The 21,855-nt window shown below is 34.3% G+C and overlaps 1 protein-coding gene across 1 annotated transcript; it reads right to left on the bottom strand.

Moving 5' to 3' along the window:
* Positions 1–409: 409 nt before the first annotated feature.
* Positions 410–20,770, bottom strand: LOC123559969 (contactin-5-like). Its single transcript, XM_053552212.1, has 13 exons — positions 20,624–20,770; positions 19,347–19,595; positions 18,649–18,915; positions 17,791–18,060; positions 16,467–16,604; positions 14,971–15,135; positions 12,701–12,970; positions 10,959–11,096; positions 9,072–9,236; positions 7,053–7,319; positions 3,969–4,094; positions 2,933–3,088; positions 410–2,368 (listed from the first exon to the last, which is right to left on the bottom strand). Exons 1-13 carry the CDS (start codon positions 20,670–20,672, stop codon positions 2,229–2,231), a joined length of 2,400 nt encoding a protein of 799 aa, XP_053408187.1. The 5' UTR covers positions 20,673–20,770; the 3' UTR covers positions 410–2,228.
* Between the last annotated feature and the right edge of the window lie 1,085 nt (positions 20,771–21,855).

Here is a 21,855-nt window from a genome sequence, read left to right as displayed (position 1 = left end):
CTTAGGTTGACGCTTAATCTCCACATACAAATTTGAAATACTTGACCATGTCTCGTTCGACCTATTGATAATTATTGTTCCCAATAATTTAAGATCGGAAACCTATGTGAATGTGGCTTTTACGCATCCATTTTTTTTAAACAATAAGTTTTTTTTATATATATGACTGGGTTTTGTGAAAAAAGTTGCAAAGTTATAAGAGCAAATTGGGTATATAAAGTAAATTAGTGATGAATTAAGATTAACAGGTGGGCTAATATCTACACGCGATTTCCTTTCCATAGTCTTACATTGGTCGCATTATAAATCTGTAAATAACAATAAAAACAAAACCATACTTTCATGATCGTTCTATATTTTCAAGGAAGGTATATTGCCCTAGCGAACTTGAACTTGTTCAATATAATGAGACATATAAATATTTGGAAGAGCTATTGGATATCACGGAGGCCAACAGGAAATAGAAGAAAGTGTCACGCGAAATGTTTCCAATAATACCATCTAAAAACAGATAAAATAATGTGGTGTTATTAAGTACTCAGCGGAAAGCAATGTCATAGAATTTGACAAAGTGATTTCTCTGTGTAGGTGATAATTTGAATAAAACAAACAGCGACAACAGTACTCTTGATACAACAAGACATATTAGTAAGAGAGGTTGCGATTTTTAAACTTAGCGCAACATTTCATAGTTTAAATAAACTGTTTAATTCAGTTCATTCTAACAAACTTTAAAGGCGATTTTTTTCGCGTTTGCATACGGGCTTTTTAACACAAAATGCCATGCAGAAAAGATCAGCCTGGATTGACATGGTAACACGGTATGATATTCTTGCGCTCATTTACTAAATTTCTTACTGTGTTTTTCTAAACTAAGATACTAGGGTACTATTGAAAAACACTTTGATTGTTACATTGATGTAATGTATGGCTGCGATATCAATGACCCCTCTCATTTCAACTCTTTTCAAAATTTTTGTCATGTTGTACAGGCTGTCAGCACCATATTCTGTGACCCTTTACACAATACTGTGAAAACACTGATATTTCTGGCATACATTTCGTACAGGATTATACCGGAGCATCTATTTTGAATGAGACATATTTTACTTTAACGAAACATAACATAGGAATTTTATTTGTTAAATAGAATTTAATGTCTTTGAGCACCTCTCTGGTAAAAAATTAACATTGCTTCTTATAAACAGATGTTTACTATGAAATACGTATAATTGCGAACTAATAAGTTAAAATCTATGTAAAAAATCCTGATTATATATATTTTATAACTTATTTAAACCACTAACCAACAAGCATAAATCATGTTTAATTTTCATCTATTTTTCATAACTAAAAATGTACATGTACATATGCCTTGATGAAAATGTATGCTTTATATATATTTTTTTTCAATTTACAACAGTAGTGTAGTATCATTTCTACTTTTTCATTTTAATTAACAATAAATAAAAGCGTCATCGGCAAAATATTAAAATACTTTTGATTGCCAATCCAGAGGTCCGGGTTCGAATCATGGTCAAGGCACTGAGATATTCTCAAATGTCCCTCACCCAACTAAGAGCTTTCCGGGAGATAGGACTTCGTATGTACTGATGCTCTACATCAGGAACAAAACGGCCTCTCTATTCACAAATAGCTAGGGTCAGTTAGCCAGACATGCCTGTAACTAAAATACCTCTCTATGTATGTCTGTGAGTTCGTTCTGGGTTTTTTTTTCCGCTCTGTTCCTTTGGTCTGATTGCTCAGTATCCGCATCGATGAAAGATGCATTGGCGTGCTCAAGTGGCTACTGTTGTCTGTGTATATGTTTATATTGATGTAAAGCACATTTGAACTTGTTTATAATCAAACGGGTATTATATAGATATGGAATAATAAATAAAAAAACCAACATAAAACAACAAAACAAATCAAGAAATCACAAAAAATTTATGCCACCATAGTACTAACGCAAAAACATATGGTGGTGGTTTTTGATTCAGACATTTGTGCTTCTTTACCCCAGCCAACATGACGATCCTAAAAACATTATTTAAAACGTTCTGATGCCGCACTTGGATTTTATTGGACAATGCTCTTAAGTCACATCGGCTAGAAATACCATAAATAGCTGTGAAAAGTTTATAATTACTTCAGGTCATAATACATATGCAAGCATGAAACAATAAATTTTCTGGGCTAGAAAATCATATTTTAAATTAGCACATTTAAACAGTTGAATATATGGAATGTAGCAGGTATTCCATCCCTACAAGGGTCAGTACACACGGATAACATGCTTCAGCAACTGTGTTTGCTCCTGATGGTGCAGGTGTTGGTTTTGGTGGAGAAGGGGTTACTGGGACTTCTGAAACAAAACAAAAAATAAAACAAATTTCTAAGACTTTTATCAACATACATCTTGTGCACATTTGGCTATATTGTAACATGAAATTCACATAATACGACTTAATTAAATTTGATGCGTACTAGTTTTTTTTTGTTCATCTGTACTTTGTGGCTCTTTAATTGGACAAAAAATAGCAGTTGAATTATTTGTGTTTATTATAGACTTACAATATTTCTCTGTGGATAAGGGGTTGAAAAAAATAATTGTAAATGATTCCATTTAGTAATAAAAATGGAATTGTGAAAGTCTGAGCAACGTCATTCCTAAGAGTAGAATAAAGCAACTACGTGATTATGACACTTCATTTTCGTTTGATGATTTATATATAATACTATATGTAGATAGTTGTTCTCAAGTCATTATAATAAAATAGACCAAAGATAGGTTATATATACGACAACCTCTAATCATTATAATGTAACTTTTAACCTTTATTTTTCGCCAAAGTCAGTCATGTTTAGTTAAGCGCAGCTAGGAAAAGAAATAGCGCTGTTAGGAGAATACACTTCCATCATTACTTACTTGTATGAAACTGAACCGCATTTGATAAACTTGCAGCTTCCCCATTGTTGTTTCTGGATTTGATTTGCACGACATAAGTTGTGTCACTTTGCAACTGATAAATAGTACGGGTAACACGATCCAGCGTGTGATCTTCTGACACAAATGAATCCAGCTCTGTTAAGAATATCATTCAGTTATAGTTACCGTCCATGAAGATACATGCATGTCCGAATTTTACCGCCTAGGTATGTGTCTTATACAACTTTCGCATATCCATATGACGCTTAGATACCTTCAGTTAAGAGAACCGACTCCTTGTTCGTGTACACTAAGTCTTAAAGATGCTTTTATGAACTAAAACCTTGATCCGCCCAGAGTTTCTATATTTTCAAAAATCTTTGTGTAAAAATCAAAAACGACACTGTACTAACTTATTTCACAGTTCTATGTGTATCGAACACATATGTCTTTTATTACTGAACATTTATGTAACATATATATGTGTCTTTCACGTAGCTCTGCTTCTTAAAACAATCTTTTCTGTGATTTAAAAGTGGTTAATCACATTTGATAAACAGATTTATGACATTCTTCTTTTTTAGTACATTCTCACAGAGATTTATTTAAGGGACAAAAAGACCCATTTTATAGAGTAAGATCCCTAACAGAAATGTATGTTTGATCTTTTTAATGTAATTTTATTATTCCCCTTTAATATGAAAGTATTAAAAAGTGGATTATTGCTTTTGACTTCGATATACTTTCTAAATTTGCATTTGCTTTTTGATAGATATTGGAATATTTCAACAATCTGAACCAACAGGTAAGTTTTAGAACAGTTGTGTAGTTCCAGAATTTATTTATTTCCAACCTATCCTGGTTACGCAACCAAGATATGTAAAGGGATGGAATAAGAACTTTACTTACATACGTAGGCTTAATGAATTTTTATTAATGTAAATAATTGACAAATATAGATTCTAATACATTAGTTCTTATATCCATGTGATTTCTTAGGCAAAGTATGTTTATTAAATTTAACCCAATGAATTACCTTGGTACGGATCGACGACAATGAATGTTTGTGTACTGCCATAATCAAATCCAGGGATCCATGACAGAGAGGCAGCGGTGGTAGATACATCTCCTACATAAAGCCCACTTGCAGCATCTGGCGGTCCTTTGAAGACAAAATACAATTCGTAACTCAGTCGGTACATATAAAACAAAAATAATTCCATAACGCTGAAAATATTTCAGTTATCATCTTTGATTTAGAATGCATAATTAAAAATCCTGAAATTTTACAGTATAATTAAAACAGTTTGTTATGGTGGCTGATTTCTGCCATTTCGCGTTTTCGCCCCGCGACCCCGCCGAGCGAAAACACGAGAATTAACAAGTTAAAATGGCGAGCGCGGGGCGAAAACTCGCTATTTAGCGTGGGCGCGGAGCGAAAACTCGCTGTTTAGCGGGGTCGCGGGGTGAGAGTTAGTAACTGGTATGTCGGGGGCGCGAGACGAAAACACGATAATTAGCGCTGCTTAAACGTCGAGTTTTCGCACCGCGCCCCGACATTCCAGTTACTAAATCTCGCCCCGCGCCCCCGCTAATTATCGTGTTTTCGCTTAGCGCCCCCGCTAAATAGCGAGTTTTCGCCTGGCGCCCTCGCCATTTTATCTTGTTAATTTTCGTGTTTTAGCTCGGCGGGGTCGCGGGGCGAAAACTCGCTATTTAGCAGGGGCGCGAAGCAAAAACACGATAATTAGCGGGGTCGAGGGGCGAGATTTAGGAACTGGAATGTCGGGGGCGCGGTGCGAAAACTCGGCGTTTAAGCAGCGCTAATTATCGTGTTTTCGCCACGCGCCCCCGACATACCAGTTACTAACTCTCGCCCCGCGACCCCGCTAATTATCGTGTTTTCGCTCCGCGCCCCCGCTAAATAGCGAGTTTTCACCCCGCGTCCCCGCCATTTTAACTTGTTAATTCTCGTGTTTTCGCTCGGCGGGGTCGCGGGGCGAAAACGCGAAATGGCAGAAATCAGCCACCATAGTTTGTCCTTGTAAAAAAACCTTTCACAAGAATACGTTTTATCTGTTACACTTATAATCTAAATTGGTGTTAAGTAGAATTTTAACAAAATACAGAAAACAAATAAATATCTTAGGTGCCGAATCTTATTATTTGAAGTATTCTAAGGTAAGAGGTTAACCTTTAGGTAACCTCTTTTTGTTTACAGAAACTACTTCCGGTCTTTAATAAAGAGGTCGCATGGGCATAGAAGGGCGTCTTACGTGACTCATTTTACTTCTGGTATCATACAGACTGCCAAAGTGTAGGTGACTAAACCTGTGACTGCCCTTCTGAGTCCCGCTTTATTTTGAACTGCACTAGGTGTGCCAATACTAATTACTTATCGTCACTTTCAAATTCATTTAATTCCCTTTGCGAAAGCACAATCTACTCATCCTTAGACAGCCCGCCCGTTTAGCTCAGTAGATAAGAGCGTTGGTCTACGGATCTCGGGGTCGCGAGTTCGATCCTCGGGCGGGGCGTATGTTCTCCGTGACTATTTGATAAATGACATTGTGTCTGAAATCATTAGTCCTCCACCTCTGATTCATGTGGGGCAGTTGGCAGTTACTTGCGGAGAACAGGTTTGTACTGGTACAGAATCCAGGAATACTAGTAAGGTTAACTGCCCGCCGTTACATGACTGAAATACTGTTGAAAAACGGCGTCAGACCAAAAACAAACAAACAAACAAACAAACTCATCCTTACAATCTCTAACTAGACATGACCCTAGATATGAACATGTACATTCATATACCTGATCAGACAAGATACACGCCCGGTCAAAAATCTAAACCAGTTGCCACATCTTCCCAAAATACTAATAAAAAAGCCAATACTCCCAGATCCTAAACTTAAGGATAACATGGTGTAATAGGCCTCAATTTCACCAAAAGCGTACATACAACTTGATAATGTAAGCTTTAAAAATGTCAAACGATAGAAATAAGCTGCATATTGACAAGTTAAATAGTGACAGAAGTTCTCTTAAATTTCCTTTAGATTACCTCTCCTGATAATTTTGGTATTTCATGAGTTATCTCCCCTAAAAACTAGAAAAAAAAATGATTTTCTCCTTTTCCCTACGGGGAATTTTAGGTTTCTTTTTGATATTTGTATCAGAATCATATAATGCAGCTTTCTACTGCAAATTTTCTCGAAACTCAGGTTCAGATTCTCATAATCAAAGAAATTATATATTTCCCATAGGCATCAGTGTTAACTTCAATACCGATTGTCTCCCCAAAAAATGATAAAATTTCAAAAAGTCTCTTGATGAAAAGTTTTTAATAATGAATGTCTTTAAAGTGACCAAGTTTCAGTTAAATATTACCATCCAGTTACAAGATATGAAATATGGCTATTACATCATGTTAACCTTAAGCCTGCAGAGCGATTTACTGTTCTAAATGTCAACTGCCGCTCCATCAAAAATAAAATCCCAGATATACATCAGGTTATTTCACAGGTTAAGCCGGACATCATATGTTTACTTAAACCTGGTTCAAATCAGAAATTAGAAATTCAGATTTTTTTTCAAATATTTACAGATGCTAAGATGGAGGGCCAAGGTGGTGGTGACATCCTAGCCATCTCTTGTTCTCTTGTTAGCTCGGATCAACCTCAACTCAGGTAAAACTGCAATTCTATCTGGGTCAAACTGTCCCTTAAGGGTATTAGAAATATATACATCTCTTCCTATTACAAACCTAAGGAAGATGATGAAACACTCTTAAGTAAACTTAAGTCAGCCATAAGAAGTATTTGCTGGACAGCCACTTTTCTATCAGTTCTAATTCAACTTCCTGCTTTTACCTTTAACCTGACCTGTAAAATAGTAAATTTACCCTATCTTTGGGATGCATATAAAGTCTGTGTCGTTTTAACATTTTAACAGCTATCGACAACGCGCCTGCTAGTGACAATCCTAAACGTGTGCTAAACAGTAGAACATAGACATAGCCTTGACTGAATTAAAGTTTTACTTCTTGTTCAAGACCTCCGAAAATTGTGTAAGGACAGATTATCTGACGCGGGACTTTTATAAGTGAATAAATAATTACCATCAGCTTCAATTAAGTAGTTGTATGTATTTTTCCCTACAGAATTACTCATTAGGATAGTATATGTTCCAAAGCTTTCTGGTCCAATTCCAAGATCAACAGCGGAGTAATATGCTGTATCCGTATGTTGAACATCTTTTCCGCCATGTTGCCACGTGTATGTCGGTACCGGGTTGCCTATGGCAAACATTTCCAGTTTGACATTTTCTCCAACACGTGGTTTGTAGTTATATATGATAGTCTTGTCCGGATCAGATGCTGGTGTACCTGCAATTGAAGAAATTGTATGTTTAGGAGACAATTTCTAATATTTCTGTAGCTATTTTAAGGTAAAATAAAGCAAAGAAAATGCAATATGAACATACATCCAAACTTGTAGACATAGTTGTAAGTAATTAATGATTTCATTAAAATGAAACTTAGCGAAAACATGTCGGTGTTGAGTGATGAATGAGACTTTTTTATGTACAGGATAGTGAATCCTGTCTTCTTTCCTTTCAGACACATTGGACTTGCAAGACGGAAATGTGTTCGAGCTAAATCAATAAAGATACATTATATCTAGGATCTGTAAATACTGTCATGTTTGTTCGATGTTTTTCTATGTTCACAAATGCAGCCAGCATTAAACCATTTTCGGTGACCTTTATCTGGTAAAATTTTATTACGCTTGTTAAAGTGATATTGTCCTGGTCTACCTGTCTAACTATATAGGGAGAACAAAACGTCAGCCAAGATCTCGAAAAGACAGTTATTCATGAAAATTTTAGAGAGCGCAATACATATGAACAGGTCTGATTAACCGCTGCGTTGGAAGGTCGTTATTTATAAAATTTTACATCCGAATGAATTATGTAAGATACGCTGTTGTCAATTTCAGTGAAGTGCAGTGAGCACACCCTTCTTTTAAAGAAATAACTTCAAAATGCGTTTAACACAGATCAATAATTATTGCCTACCTGGCGGGGAAAGTATACGTTAATCCAAGCACGCGCCAGGGATAGATATTCCTGTCTTTTCATACTCTAGAATAGTGTGCACTCCGGTGATGTCACATAGTATTGGCACTATTATGACGTCCAAATCTATTGGTCATCACGATCTATTTTGAACGTGATAGACAAGAAAAATGATCCAACATGTCTTCCTGTGTAAGACAGCTTTTTTCCTAACCCTCTGGACAGCTTGGATAAAAACCTCGCTGACGCTCGATTTTTCATTCTACACTGTCCCTCGGGTAGAAAAAAAAACCTGTTGACACAGGCAGGCATGCAAGATCCTTATAATATACCTGTAACTCAATTGGACACTTTTCTGTTCCATTTGTTCCCTTGCAAAATTTATTTTTATTTCATTCATTTTCTGGATCAAATACGAAGAAGAATCAATGCATATATAAAAGTGAAAATATATTCTGATAAACTAATTATTTTCAAGCTTCAAACTGTTATTTCCGCAGTCTTTTTCTGATAATTAAATATGGTAATGTGTATTTAACATATTTAATACTTATCAACTAAATTTACGCGTGCCTACAGGGCTATCAGGGAGCACAGCATGTCAGTCAGAAGAGTGTGTATTCCATTTTCTAAATATCATTTACACCATACATTTACTGAATTATTTAACCGTTATGTCAATATTCAATATAATTTGAAATTGTGTTGTAAAATTAGCATATAGTTGTATTTGAGCCGGAAAAACGACAAAAAAGGCCCCCACAAATCAAAGAAAGCAGCCGACCATATATTGAAACCTACAGCAATGAGCGAACATCATGGAAATGGCGGGAGCCAGTGCTTTTGCCTTTTCTGGTTTAATACTGCAAGAGCTATGTTGATGTTAGGCTAACAGAAACTGGTTGGTCAAATTGTTCATTTACCTGTGGAGAAACACACGTCAGGTAAATTTACAGCCGATGCTTTCCCTAAAATGTTGAAAAATATAATTATCACCCAAACAGACAATCACAAAACTACTTCAAATTGTTTATTGTAAGCAACAAAGGCATAAAATTACCTTTTGTCAAGAAGGTGACAGCATTTAGTGCTGGCGGAGAGCTTCCTCTGCTATTTCTTGATACCACAGTTAAATTATACATTGTCAGTACATTTAATCCTTTGATAATAACATTGATGCTTTTCTGCCCTTGATCCGGAAATGTATCCTTCACACTGTACAACTCTGAAAGGAGGATAATTATTCATAAACCTGACACTATCAAATAAAAGCTATAAAATCCTAAACACACTATTTTTCTACTCACTTTGGTATTGGTGATACTTTAACAAAACCAAGTTCATAATGATGTTAAAAATGTATTTCTATGAAAGTTGCAAGTGATATGACACGTGCTATGTTTCAGCGGAATTTTGGGGCCTCAGTGGCTGGTTGGATAAAATGCCAACTGAAAATCACTTGCCCCTCACCGATGTTGGTTGGAGCCTTACTATGGGCGTTGAATTCTTTATATGAGAATGCAACCAAGTTGCCTTACAGAAGATCGGTTGAAATAATGCACTGAGGGGCACATTGAGTCTTCCTCCAGCACCAAAGTGTTATTTGTACTTGGGTCGGTGCGACGTTCAGTCCAACAAAAACTAAACAAAAAATACCGGAATTGATAAATATTTGCTGTTTCAGCCTGACGAATACATGTTTGCCGATTTTAAGTCATATAAAGATTTTTTTAAATCTAAAGTCTTTCAAGTTCAAACGAAGGAACCATGACAAAGTGACAAATATTCATAATTTCAACTTTATATGGCATGAGAAATTTGATTGGTTAAAAGGGATCATGTGGTCAGAGGTTATATTTCAATCGGAACCCATGGCTAATGCAAAAATTTGTTAAACATTCATAAACGATTGTTAAATTATCTGCGAATTTGCTAAAGGTTTAATTTCACATATAAATCAAATTTTAAGTTACATTATTGAGAACACAAACAAACGACGTAATCAAAATAACGGCCAAAACAAAATATCATCTCATTATTTTTTATGAAACAGACTGCAGTAATATTAGCGGAAATGGTAAAACTTCCCTGTTTCTGGGCAAGTCATTGACTATGTATACAGTGGTCATAGTCTTGACAAGAAATAAGGAAAACACGTTACGAATATTCAAAACGTTTAAAACTGTGTAAATTAAGCTTGAAAATGATTTTGATGAGAAGTTATATAGACTGATCTTTAATTTTCTGAGTTTTAGCCATGATAAAAGATTTGCAAAATAACTTGCAAATTTGGCACTTGGCTTAATTTGTACATGCTTTTTCAAATATTGTACCTAGAAACACACCCAGAAATACAGAAATCAGCCATATAATAAAATAATAAGCTAGAAAAAATGAAACTCCACAAGTCTCTCAATACGATAAAAATGAAAATTTGATTGAGCCTGACCACGGACGGTAGTTGAAATGCATGCTACCGTCCACGCCCTCTTATCTCGGGTTGAGCAGAATATAAGAATCTTTCACCGGTTGAAGGTGCGGATTTAGGTGATAACGAGGCTCTGCCGAGTTATCACAACACATTTACCCGAGAGCCAGATATTTCTATCGGCACCTTCAACAAGTGATGGATTCTTCTTCTTGCCTATCGTATTTTTCAATCAATAAAAGAATAAAAATGTTTTCAGCACTACCTTATTATAGTAGCTTATGCATTTACGCATTAATTAATAAATTTCAACACGTAAGGGTGTCAGATGAGGTTTTCCAACACAGACAAAGCACGGAAAAATCCTGTCTGGCATGCAAGAACTTAACATTGTCACATGTTACAAGTACCAGACACAATTTACAGATATCCGTTACGTTGTACCATTGTTAATGGCATAGAGTATATCATATTAAGACAATGAACATAAAAAAAGAACTAGATTCTATCACTTCATACCTGTCATTTTTCCATCTTGATATCTCATTGCTACAAATATTTGTGTGTCGTTGTAATCAAAGCCGGATATAAAAGAAAGTGAAGCGCTTGTCGTTGACACAGCCGTTAAACTAAGACACGTAACAGGAGATGGTGGCCCTAAAAACAAATTACATTTACTACATTCGTTCATCAACCTGATAAGCGCTCTACAAAAGGGTCTTAGGTCTTGGGTAAAAATCACAGAAGTGTCTTGTTCAGGGTAATTATTTAGATGGTAACGATACTCGGCAACGGTGCTACTAAAACGGTTATTAGAATGACGGGTGCTCCTGTTGGCACTTAAGATTCTGTTTCGTTTATGCTGTTGCATTTTCTACAGTTATCAGAAACAGAAAATGGATATGAAACGACTTTTTTTAAAAGTAATATTTGATTAAAGCAGCATGTGACTTTATGCATTCAGTTTTAAAGTATGCAATGAATGATATAATTTACAGTAATTCTATATCTGAGATGTACATGTACCCGCGAAAACACTGGAGTGCATATGCCTTGCCAATATAAAAACACGGGGTTTGTCTCATAGGAAACAAAACAGATTATATTTGCATAAGTAGGCCTTCTTTTATTTTATGCTCTTCAGTGGAATACCGAAATTTATCAGTGAAACAGAATTGTTATTTTTACTGTTTCAAACATTTTTATTTTTCACTGGTACGGAACTATAGAATCTACTTGAATGCGAAAGAATATTAATTTTATATGATAGAAAATTCCTTGCAAAATATACTTCAGTAAAGGTATGGACGCATAAAATCGAAAAAAGATCATAAATTTTTACATTATATTATGTAAGATGTAGAAGAAATCAGGAAACGTAATAGAACTATTTGCAGTTTTTCTACAAAGATTTCTTGACATGACGACATTATTATGACGTCATGATTCAATGCACGTGAAGTTGCGCGGTCAAACAGGAAATAATTTGGTTAAAGTCATTAAAAATGCATAAAATAAATAGAAAATGTGCTTGTTTCAGTGTAAGATCGAAATGTATTTCACTCGTGAACACCATAATTTACATCTTCACTCTCATGAAAATATTGCATTATAGTGTTCACTCGGTGAAATATATTTCGATCTTACACTAAAACAAACAAATATCCTCTATATATGAATCAAATTCATTTGATAAATCTGTTACGTGATAACGCTCCTATTATGACAGTTCGTGTTGTGCTACTATTTATATGTATATAGAATTACACAGATAGTTTCAGGGAATAACTCAGAGTTATTATGATTGAAATGTCTTCATAGGAAATATTAATGTTAACAAATATTTGCATTACAAACAACGATAACTCAATGTGAAAAGATTCAAACCAGATTACGTGTAACCAATGATAAAATATGTAAGAAGACCGTTCGGAAACATAGAACGAGTTCAATCAAAATCATAGCAGGTTTGATTGTGACAATGCAATCACGTCTCATAAATTGCTACACGTGACTGCGTTTAGGTATGTGCCGCAAAGTAAAGACTGGACCTAAAAATGTTGTGGGAAATGAAGAAATGATTTTTTAAAGACACTCATTATTCTTGTTTATTCCGTTATGACTAACTACATATAGAATAGAATAGAATATTGTTTTATTCCAATCATGGGTCACATTACATGACATAATAATAACATAATTAAAGTAATCAAAGGAAATTAATGACTTTTTAATATTAAATTTTTGAGTGTAGATATTACCGTCAGCTTCTATAAAGTAGTTGTATACACTTGTCCCGACAGAATTACTCATTGTGACAATGTATGCCCCGTAGCTTTCTGGTTCAATCGCATGCAGATTAACAGCAGAATATGATGAATTATCTACGTGTTGCACTTGTTTGCCAGCGTGTTCCCATGTGTAATACGGTGCCGGATTACCTATGGAAAACATTTCCAACTGGACATTTTCTCCAACACGTGGTTTGTATTTATATATAATTGTCTTGTCCGGGTCCGATTTCGGGGCACCTTGAATTAAAAAGAAACGTCAATTAAAACGTTATTTCAAAAGATCGCATTGTTTATTGAATTTTAAGTTTGATTTATTCGTCAAAAATGGAAACTCACGTAAACGTATATATTTTTGTCAGTTTTCAATCGCGTATGAAATTCTTCTCGTCGTGAATTCAATCCTTTCGCTAATTCAGTCGTATATATATTTAACTTGCGAGCAGAAATCATATAAATATTTAAGAAAGATAATCGGAGTACAAAGAATATTATGTCTAGGATCTATGAGTGCTAGTATGTTTACTGATTGATTTTTCTACGGAACTTGCTATAAAGCATTCACAAATGTCAATAGAAAAGTGAAACATCATATTTCAGTAACATCGTTAAATGACAAGTTCTTGCTTATTAAGTTGATAATTTAAAATAGTACCCTTAGACGTTTTGAAGACGGATGCAAAACTCCTCCAGTCTGATTAAGAAGTTGCTGAATAATAACTATATCGTTTTAAACATGTCATACGGATATTATAGTACAAGTGCTACAATTTTTTTTATAATGTTAGGATAAAAATTGTACAATAGTTGCTGTTAGATATCCTATGGTTCAGACAAAATCAGACACAGTGACGATGGTTTTAAATGTGTCAACAGTGGCTGCTTCATAAGCTGCAATAGGCAACATGTTCCACTGGCTAATAGTCCTTGGGAAGAATGAAGTCTTGCACGAGTCTTTGGATGTTTCAATGTGCCTGAATGTGTATATGCTACTATACCTTGTTCTTGAACCTGTATGGATCACTAAATTATTATCAGGGTAAATAGCTACAATATGATGGATTATCTTATAAAATATGATGAGTCTTGCTCTGGTTCTTCTGATGTTTGGCCGATTCAAATGATTAAACATGCCCGAGACTGAGAGCTGGTGCTATGATATCGGCTGGTGCAAATCTTGCAACTGTTCTCTTGACCCTTTCAATCTGAATTAAATAGTTATTGGTGTGTGGGTCCCAGACTGTCGAAGAGTGTTCTAATGTTGGTCTTCCTATGGCTTTATGCTTTATAAGCATGTTCTTTCGCTTTTGGGGAACTTATTTTTAACTTTCTATGAAGAATTTAAACAAGTGACTGATTAGCCTTATTTGTATAGGAATTGATATGTTTGTCCTATTTTTATTTATTCTGGATTGTGACACCCGAGTATTTTGAAGATTCAACTTTTTCTAGAATATGATTATTTAATTTATAGCAAAACTTGATAGGGTTCTTTTTCTATGTAATATTAAGAATATTACATTTATCTGGGTTTTCCCACTCCCAGCTACCAGCAACTTCTTAATCAGACTGGAGGAGTTTTGCATCCGTTATGCTTTTGACTTCTCTATAGATAATACTGTCGTCTTCAAAACGTCTAAGGGTACTATTTTAATGTTATCAGCAAAGTACTGCCATGTTGTAGTAAGGAAATTAGTCGTTTTCATCAACTTAACTTTGAAACATTTTAATTATTTCATATTTGCCCTGGATAAAAAGGAGGTCTTTTGTATGCACTTTTTGTTTTCATAGGGACATAAATTACCAAATACTGATCGTATGCATTTATTCAGCTTGAATGTACTTTCCTTAGCCTATTGTTACTGTCATAAAAGATACTCGTAAAAAGTGATGTTAAGTTTAGTATATAAACAACAAATGAAATATGGATGGGATCTCATTTATGCAAGTGAAAATATTTTACCATGAGAGAAAAGCACTTGTTGTTTGGCCTACTCTGCAGAAGGCAGAGTCTCAATAAAGAAGTCGAGAATTCGGCCAACCGTCGTGACAATTTCACATGAAATCCTTATACATGTACTCTAGCTCTTATTCAAACTGGGAAGTATATGATATTCATTAATTCCCGTTAGGTTTACTGTGTTTTGTTTTTATCATCAAAACAAACAAAAATAAGTTGTACTTTCTAAATATTTGTGAAATATAGCAAAGTAAAATTTCAGTATTGATATTGTACGAACCCTCTGTCAAGAATGTGATATAATTTTGTGCCGGTGAGGACATTCCCCTGCTATTTCTGGATACCACAGTTATATTGTATTTCGTCAGTGCAGTCAATCCTTCGACAGTGAAACTATATGTTTTCTGCCCGTCATCCGGAAAGTCATCATTTACGCTGTTCAACTCTGAAAGGGGACTTACATTCATAAACAATGGTACTTGGCTTAGACATTATCTTATTAGAATTATAATACCATTTTCGTGATTATGACCAAAAAATGCAAGCAAGTTCTAAAAATAAAACAAGTTCCATAGAGGTATAAGTGTAAAGTTTTAATAAATACACCACTATTACTTTCGACGAGTGTAAAACAAGGATAAATATCAAACAGGGAATGCCATGTTCCAAAACTTGCAGCCTTCCCAAAACGAAACTCACACCACGCAGATGTGCACACTACAAGCACACACACTCACATACAAAGCAAACACACGCGGACAAAATTAATAAATAAAGGATCATGAAAAATGACATATCACGTGATATGCTATTCTTGAATTGTCACATATTGGTTATGGTTTGCTTGATAAATACATTATATTCGGATTTTAACCATGCCGGTTTAAAGACCTACGTGCATTGAAACAGTAGCCGGAAATGTGTCGATGTTTTACGTTGTTAGAAGTCATTTTGAAATAAATAAAACTCAACCTACTAAACTTAAGTTCCTAATACATCTGCAAAACTAACGGGCAACCGACATATTTGTAAGCCTCTATAACTTTTCGTCTTTTTAGGTAATCTGACATTCAACGGCAGCAACAAAAGCAGTAGAACCCAACTCATTAAAATTAGAATTTTGTCAATCACGAAATCTTGATAATTCGAAAAGATCAAGACTTTTAGTATCGTTCATCGTGTAAGATTCAACTGCCCTGCAGTGAAGTTAAAATTAAGTAACTGATTTTGTCGCCATTGAATATAATATACAAGTTTATTACATCCACACTTGGTACCGCCACACATTAAAAAAGTTACACATGCACAATGCCGTCTCCATACCCTGATACAATGGAAGATTGTTGCGACACTGGTGAGATATCATTATAAAATTTTACATTAAAACTGACTTGTGGATACGTGTCTCCTTTTACACGTTAAAAATAAACACCCGAATTATCCGAATCAAACGAGTGAATGAATACTGTCAAAAAGAAGCAGTTATTACACTTCTCCGGAAACTGGTACTGTCCGAGTATTGGGTTCTAGCCAGTAGCTTACATGGTTAAGACCACGGGTGCAATTCTAGACAATATTTCAGGTACATGCAAGCATCTTTGTATAAGCATTGATCCCCACATGATAGTAAGTTTACTTCTTCATATGAAAGAGTTCCACCCATACTTATGACCAACAGTTAATTAAGTTAGCGAATTTGGCCGCTCGTTTGCGCTTTACTACAAACACTTAATGACAAAAAGCATGGGAAAGGTAATTAAAATTTCATTAATTTACCTGTCATGATTCCGTTTTGATATCTCATTGCTACAAAAGTTTGTGTGTCGTTGTAATCGAAGCCGGTTAAAAAGGAAAGTGAAGCATTTGTCGTTGAGACTGTCGTTAAACTAAGATGCGTAACAGGAGATGGTGGTCCTTTAAAAGAAAACACATGCGCTTTCTTTTCTCATTTACGGTGTTAAAGCTCTATAACAAAGTTTACTGGCCGTAGATTTTGGCGGTAACGAGGCTCTGTCAATTTGTAACAAATACAGATACCAGACAGCCGGGTATTTTCATTTGCACCTACAGCCTGCGATTTCTTTTCTGGAATACTGATTTCTACAAGTAACTGAAGAAAGAAGATGAAATCATTATCGTACTGTAAAGCACGTTTTGTTTAAATTCATATATATTTATAGAAAATGTTTGCATGTATAATTGACGCCATAAATGACATCATATATAGCACGGCAAAGGTGAAAAACGAATCTTTTATCACCGGGAACTCATTGTAACCAAAAATCAAATATATCTGAAACATAAAACATTTGTTTTAAACGAGTGTACATAATCTTGAAAATAGATATAAAGTAAATGTCCTATTAGCCAATTTAACAATAACAATAGTGACAAAAGTTATTCGTCCTCTTTATTTAATGGTCATTCACGTGTGCTTCGAAGAATTACTTCCAAAGCAATAAAATACCAGTACAGAACAATGTAGAGAAAACAGATGTCTTCAACTAACATTGTTATTCTATTAAAACGGCATTCAATACAAAGATTAAGACACGCATCAAGTTGAAAAAAAATGTAAAGAAATAAATCGGATTTAAATGTAAAATATTACATGCCTTACATTTTCTAACTGTAAAAGCTTATGTTCGCAATTATCCCCTTAAAGAAATCACGTTGTCATTAAATATGTGAAGCTCAATACCGTCTGAATAAAATAAAGAGAAACATTTTAGCTCTGTATTAAGTTTTATGTATTCAAAGATGTGTGTCAAACTGCAATAAAAGTGGTGAGTTTTTAAAGTCACTGCACCGTCCAGAGGTATGGCCCCTTCTTTAGGTCCTTTTTCGGGATTTAAAGCATCAGTTAGTAAATTGACAATTTATTTTTCGAATAACCCATATATTTTATAAGTTGTGCAATTTCATTTAAAACATCTCTTTCTTTCTATAATTTGATGATGTTCAAATTTCAAGGCGTCATTTATCCATCGAATCCTTAACGTCTTGATTTTCCGGTTTGTACTTTACATTCGGATATTTTCTTCTCTTGATAATTGTTTATACGCATATACAAACATCAATATATTCAGGATTCTCTTACCATATGCAAGAATTTCGAAGACTTTGACAAAGTATCCGCCTTCGTTAGACACGTTGAGAGTGTATGTTCCAAAATCCAGAACTGCTACAGGATTTATTGTTAGCACACTACTTAAGTTAGTGTCTGCACTGTCCCGTTGCACACCGTTATGCCACCATTGAAAGTTAGGAGGTGGATATCCGATGGCTGTCATTTTAAGAGCAACAGAGTCTCCGAGACGTGGCTTAAATGTCGTATTTGTCAAATGATCTGGGTCTGGTTTGGGCTTGCCTTAATTAAACAGAAACATAACAAAGAATAACATAGAATTGTGCGATGAATTAGTATCATGCCCTGGCAATATACCAATGGCTAATGTGAACAGTATATAGATACAGTAGCAATGAACTGTAAATTTCATATTTCTTGGTAAAAAACAGTAATAAATTTTTACTACGAATATTCCGACGAATTAGTTAAATAGTTCATAAAAACTGTTACATTTATGTTTTATTACAGGACAAGGGGAATATGTTTATGTTGCTATGATATGAAATAAAGATTGAAAAATTTTCATACTAATTTTGTAATAAATCAAATCTACAAGAAGGTCGATCACAAGTATAGAAGCACAACACTAACAGTCTTTGGCATGAGAGGAAACGAAATGTGGAACATCTTCTTTCCGTCTACCATTGACTTACTCTAAGTTAATCCAGTTACATAAGTGTAAGAATATTGTGTGTTTATAACAGAGTCAATGAGAATAAAATGTAAGTCTTTTATTACGTAAATACGTACATTTTTATGATATAATGATAAGACTTTTCCTGCGAGTGGTTAGATTGTAAGACTTTTTATTAACAAAACAATACTCACATATAACCGTTATATTTATATGCATAGTGTCATAGTTTAAATCATTGGAACAAGTCAGAAGATAACGGCCAATGTTTCGACAGTGGACAACAAAGCTGATGTTGAATTTCCCATCTTTATTGTCCTCATAAACAACATCACCATCTGTCAATTGTGTAAATTTTATTTCAGGCGACGGATTTCCTTCTACTAAAACTTCAGTGGCAAATGTTTCTTCCTCTATCAGTCTACTTTTGAATACGTTCGCGGATAAAATTTTAGCAGGATCTAAAATGACAATATTTTTGCAACAGTCAACGGGGTTATTTAAATTCGAGACATTGTTAAATGACCTTTTGCAGTAAAACTATCAGTCAGATAAAATTATTCAGTGGAAGAAATAAATGGAATAAAAGATAAATAATGTTTTGATTGCATTGAAGTGGTAGGATTCATATGTAAATTTTACCAAAAGCGAAACATACGTAAAAGGACTCTGTCTGTCAAGGCAGATGTATAGATGAATTGTTCAGTTTTCCTTTTCCAGTTCAATGCACTTGATTGAAAAGAAAAGTAAATCTATAAGAAGATCCTCTTGAAGCACAAAGCACAACCGAGACAAATAATAGCCAGACTTGCTCATGACTTTAGACAGCGAATACCTTAATAACGTGACTATACGGATTGTAAGGATAGGATTTTTAGCAGTTATGACTCACAAGTAACATCGACGAAAACACCAAACACTTTCCGCGATTTATTCGTTGAAGTGTCCACTTCAAAGCAATCATATTGGCCTGTGAAGTTACGTTGTATATGGTGGATAGACAAAGTTGCACCATCTTGGTGAAACTGTAACGGTCTGTTCTCCCAGTATACAGGACCTTTTTGGGGCGTGTCTCCATCACAGAAAACAGTAAGGTTACTCCCTTCTGTAGCCGTCTGGGTGTTGCCTTCCGCTACACATTCTAATAAAGAAAAACAATCTGTAAGTGCTCACTTACCAGTTTTAAGGATGTGTACTGAAATGATCTACAATATGTAAAAACAATAACTCACGTTTTCAAAACATCTTATATCAATGTAACAGTGATGTACATTTTCAGTGTCAATTGATGCTACAATGAACCACGTGTATCTTACAATTATGGATTAATAGATTTCTATTTAGATATGTGCCGTGCCCGAGTTCTGTAGCGGACATGTTGTATGGTCATTACTTCGCCGCTAAACATTGAGTACATAATTGTTATAAATAATATATAATTGTTCTTTAGCTTGAACAAAATTGAAAATGATTACAGCAGGATACTTTTTATTGTGACTATACAAATTAGAATAATGACAAGAAGAAGCAATACATCTTATATAAAAATAATAGAAGTACAAAATTAAAATCAATGAGACGCACATTATTCTGCAAAATTAAAGTTATTTATCGATTTCAAAAAAAAAATCTGACGATAAAATGTTTTACTTAAAGATGAACACATTGTATCTTTAACAAATCTGAGATAAAACTTTTGACTGATAAAATAAGATACAACTTATGTACAAGTAAAGATTTAACGCAAAGCACACGCGGTGGTTGTGCATAAAAAAGCAAATTCACCGATTAAATGGGAAAAGAGCGACATCCTTTTCTCCAAAACTACAGTCTGAAGATCCACAACATTTCAAACCAAATGCATTGCATTTGTAAAGACAAGTTGGTTACCATGGCAAAAATTCTTATCATTTCGGTTCAACTTTTGAAAGTAAATTCATTTAGTGTATACAAGAAATAAAATGTGCAGCGTAACATACCAATTTTGCATTTTGAACTTCATTTGGCTATAACATGACAAGTGTCCAGAAATAATCTGATAAAAGGAGTTTTGTGATAAAGAAAATATATGACACATATGCGAAGACGTCAAATAACAGTATTATAATTACATATGCCTAATAAGCTATATTATAAAATAATTGTTTAAAAGAAATACCAATAACATACCTCCAGTAAAAATAAGTAAATGCGTCAAGAAAAAGAATACCCTGTACATATTCCACTTTTGATTATTTCTTAAAGCGTCCGACACCTTGTTGTGTTGACAGCATTTTATCCGTTACAGTAAGTTATCAAAATTAATAAATTGATAACAGTACATATCAATATACAGAAATACTTTAAAACCGGATTTCTTTTCAAAATAGAGAGCAACCTAACAACGAACTATGAAAACAATAAAACAATTCCTTGTTATACATACTGTTTTAATTATAAATAACTTCATATATATTCTCTAATACACGTAACAGTTGAAAATACAAATTTGTTATTATCATTTTTAAACCAAATATAGATCAACAAATTTAATCACCCCGGCTAGTGCCTCTTCCAATGTCAAGGCTCATTATATATCAGTAATGAACTATGTTCAGTATATTACATGACTGTCCCAAGTACCTTTTGATAGATATTAGCAAATAAGATTTTTGATAAAGTAGTATATATGTTAAGATATGCTACATTTCTTACGTATCTTTCATGAGGCCCTTGTATGGTATGATATATTATCAAAAGTAACGTTTATCGCATCTTTAGCAAATAAAATAAGGTAGTTTTTATTACATTGAAAGACCCCATATTTACCCCATATTTACAGAAACACAGTTGTTGCTTCTTAACGTTTTTGTTGGTTGAGGATCTACTTTATTTTGACAAATGATGTATTATATTGTATTTGTACGGATATCAACTACTATTCTATTTTAGGATATCTCAATGTATTAAAGCTTAACTGGAAAATCCATTTGAAATAGATTGTGAGAAGATCCTTTACAATGTTAGAACCAACACGGCTGGGTTTGATTGAGTCTGTATCATGAATTATGATGTGAAACACCCGTCTTGCTCCAAAGGACCAGCTAAATCGGAACTCTGTCATAAAGTAATATTGAATGGTCTTTATTATCCAAAATGAATTTAGGTTATGTAGCAGTAATTCAATCAATGTGCTTCGAAAATAGTTTTATTTTTCCACCTTTTGCGCATTTATGCAAATTGGCATTATTTCCCTAGTGGAATGTATTTTACTTAAAATAAGACACTTTTCATACTTATATTCACATGGTTTAGAGTTTTCTACATTTTTTATTTAGTGTTTATTTTGCGGACCGCCTTCTGAAATGCGGCAATATCATACCTGGCATCAGTTTACATGGCTGTCACTACATACTATCCAA

The sequence above is a fragment of the Mercenaria mercenaria genome, chromosome 10 (assembly GCF_021730395.1).
Source record: "Mercenaria mercenaria strain notata chromosome 10, MADL_Memer_1, whole genome shotgun sequence".
NCBI lineage: Eukaryota > Metazoa > Mollusca > Bivalvia > Venerida > Veneridae > Mercenaria > Mercenaria mercenaria.
This window is presented reverse-complemented; position numbering and strand designations above follow the sequence as displayed.

Coding starts and splice junctions, on each gene's coding strand:
- LOC123559969 (XM_053552212.1), bottom strand. CDS start 20,672: ATGTACAGGGTATTCTTTTTCTTGACGCATTTACTTATTTTTACTGGA. Junction 16,605..17,790: donor CTTCGAAATTCTTGCATATG/GTAAGAGAATCC, acceptor TTTCTTTTAAAG/GACCACCATCTCCTGTTACG. Junction 4,095..7,052: donor CTACTTAATTGAAGCTGATG/GTAATTATTTAT, acceptor TTGTCTTCAAAG/GACCGCCAGATGCTGCAAGT.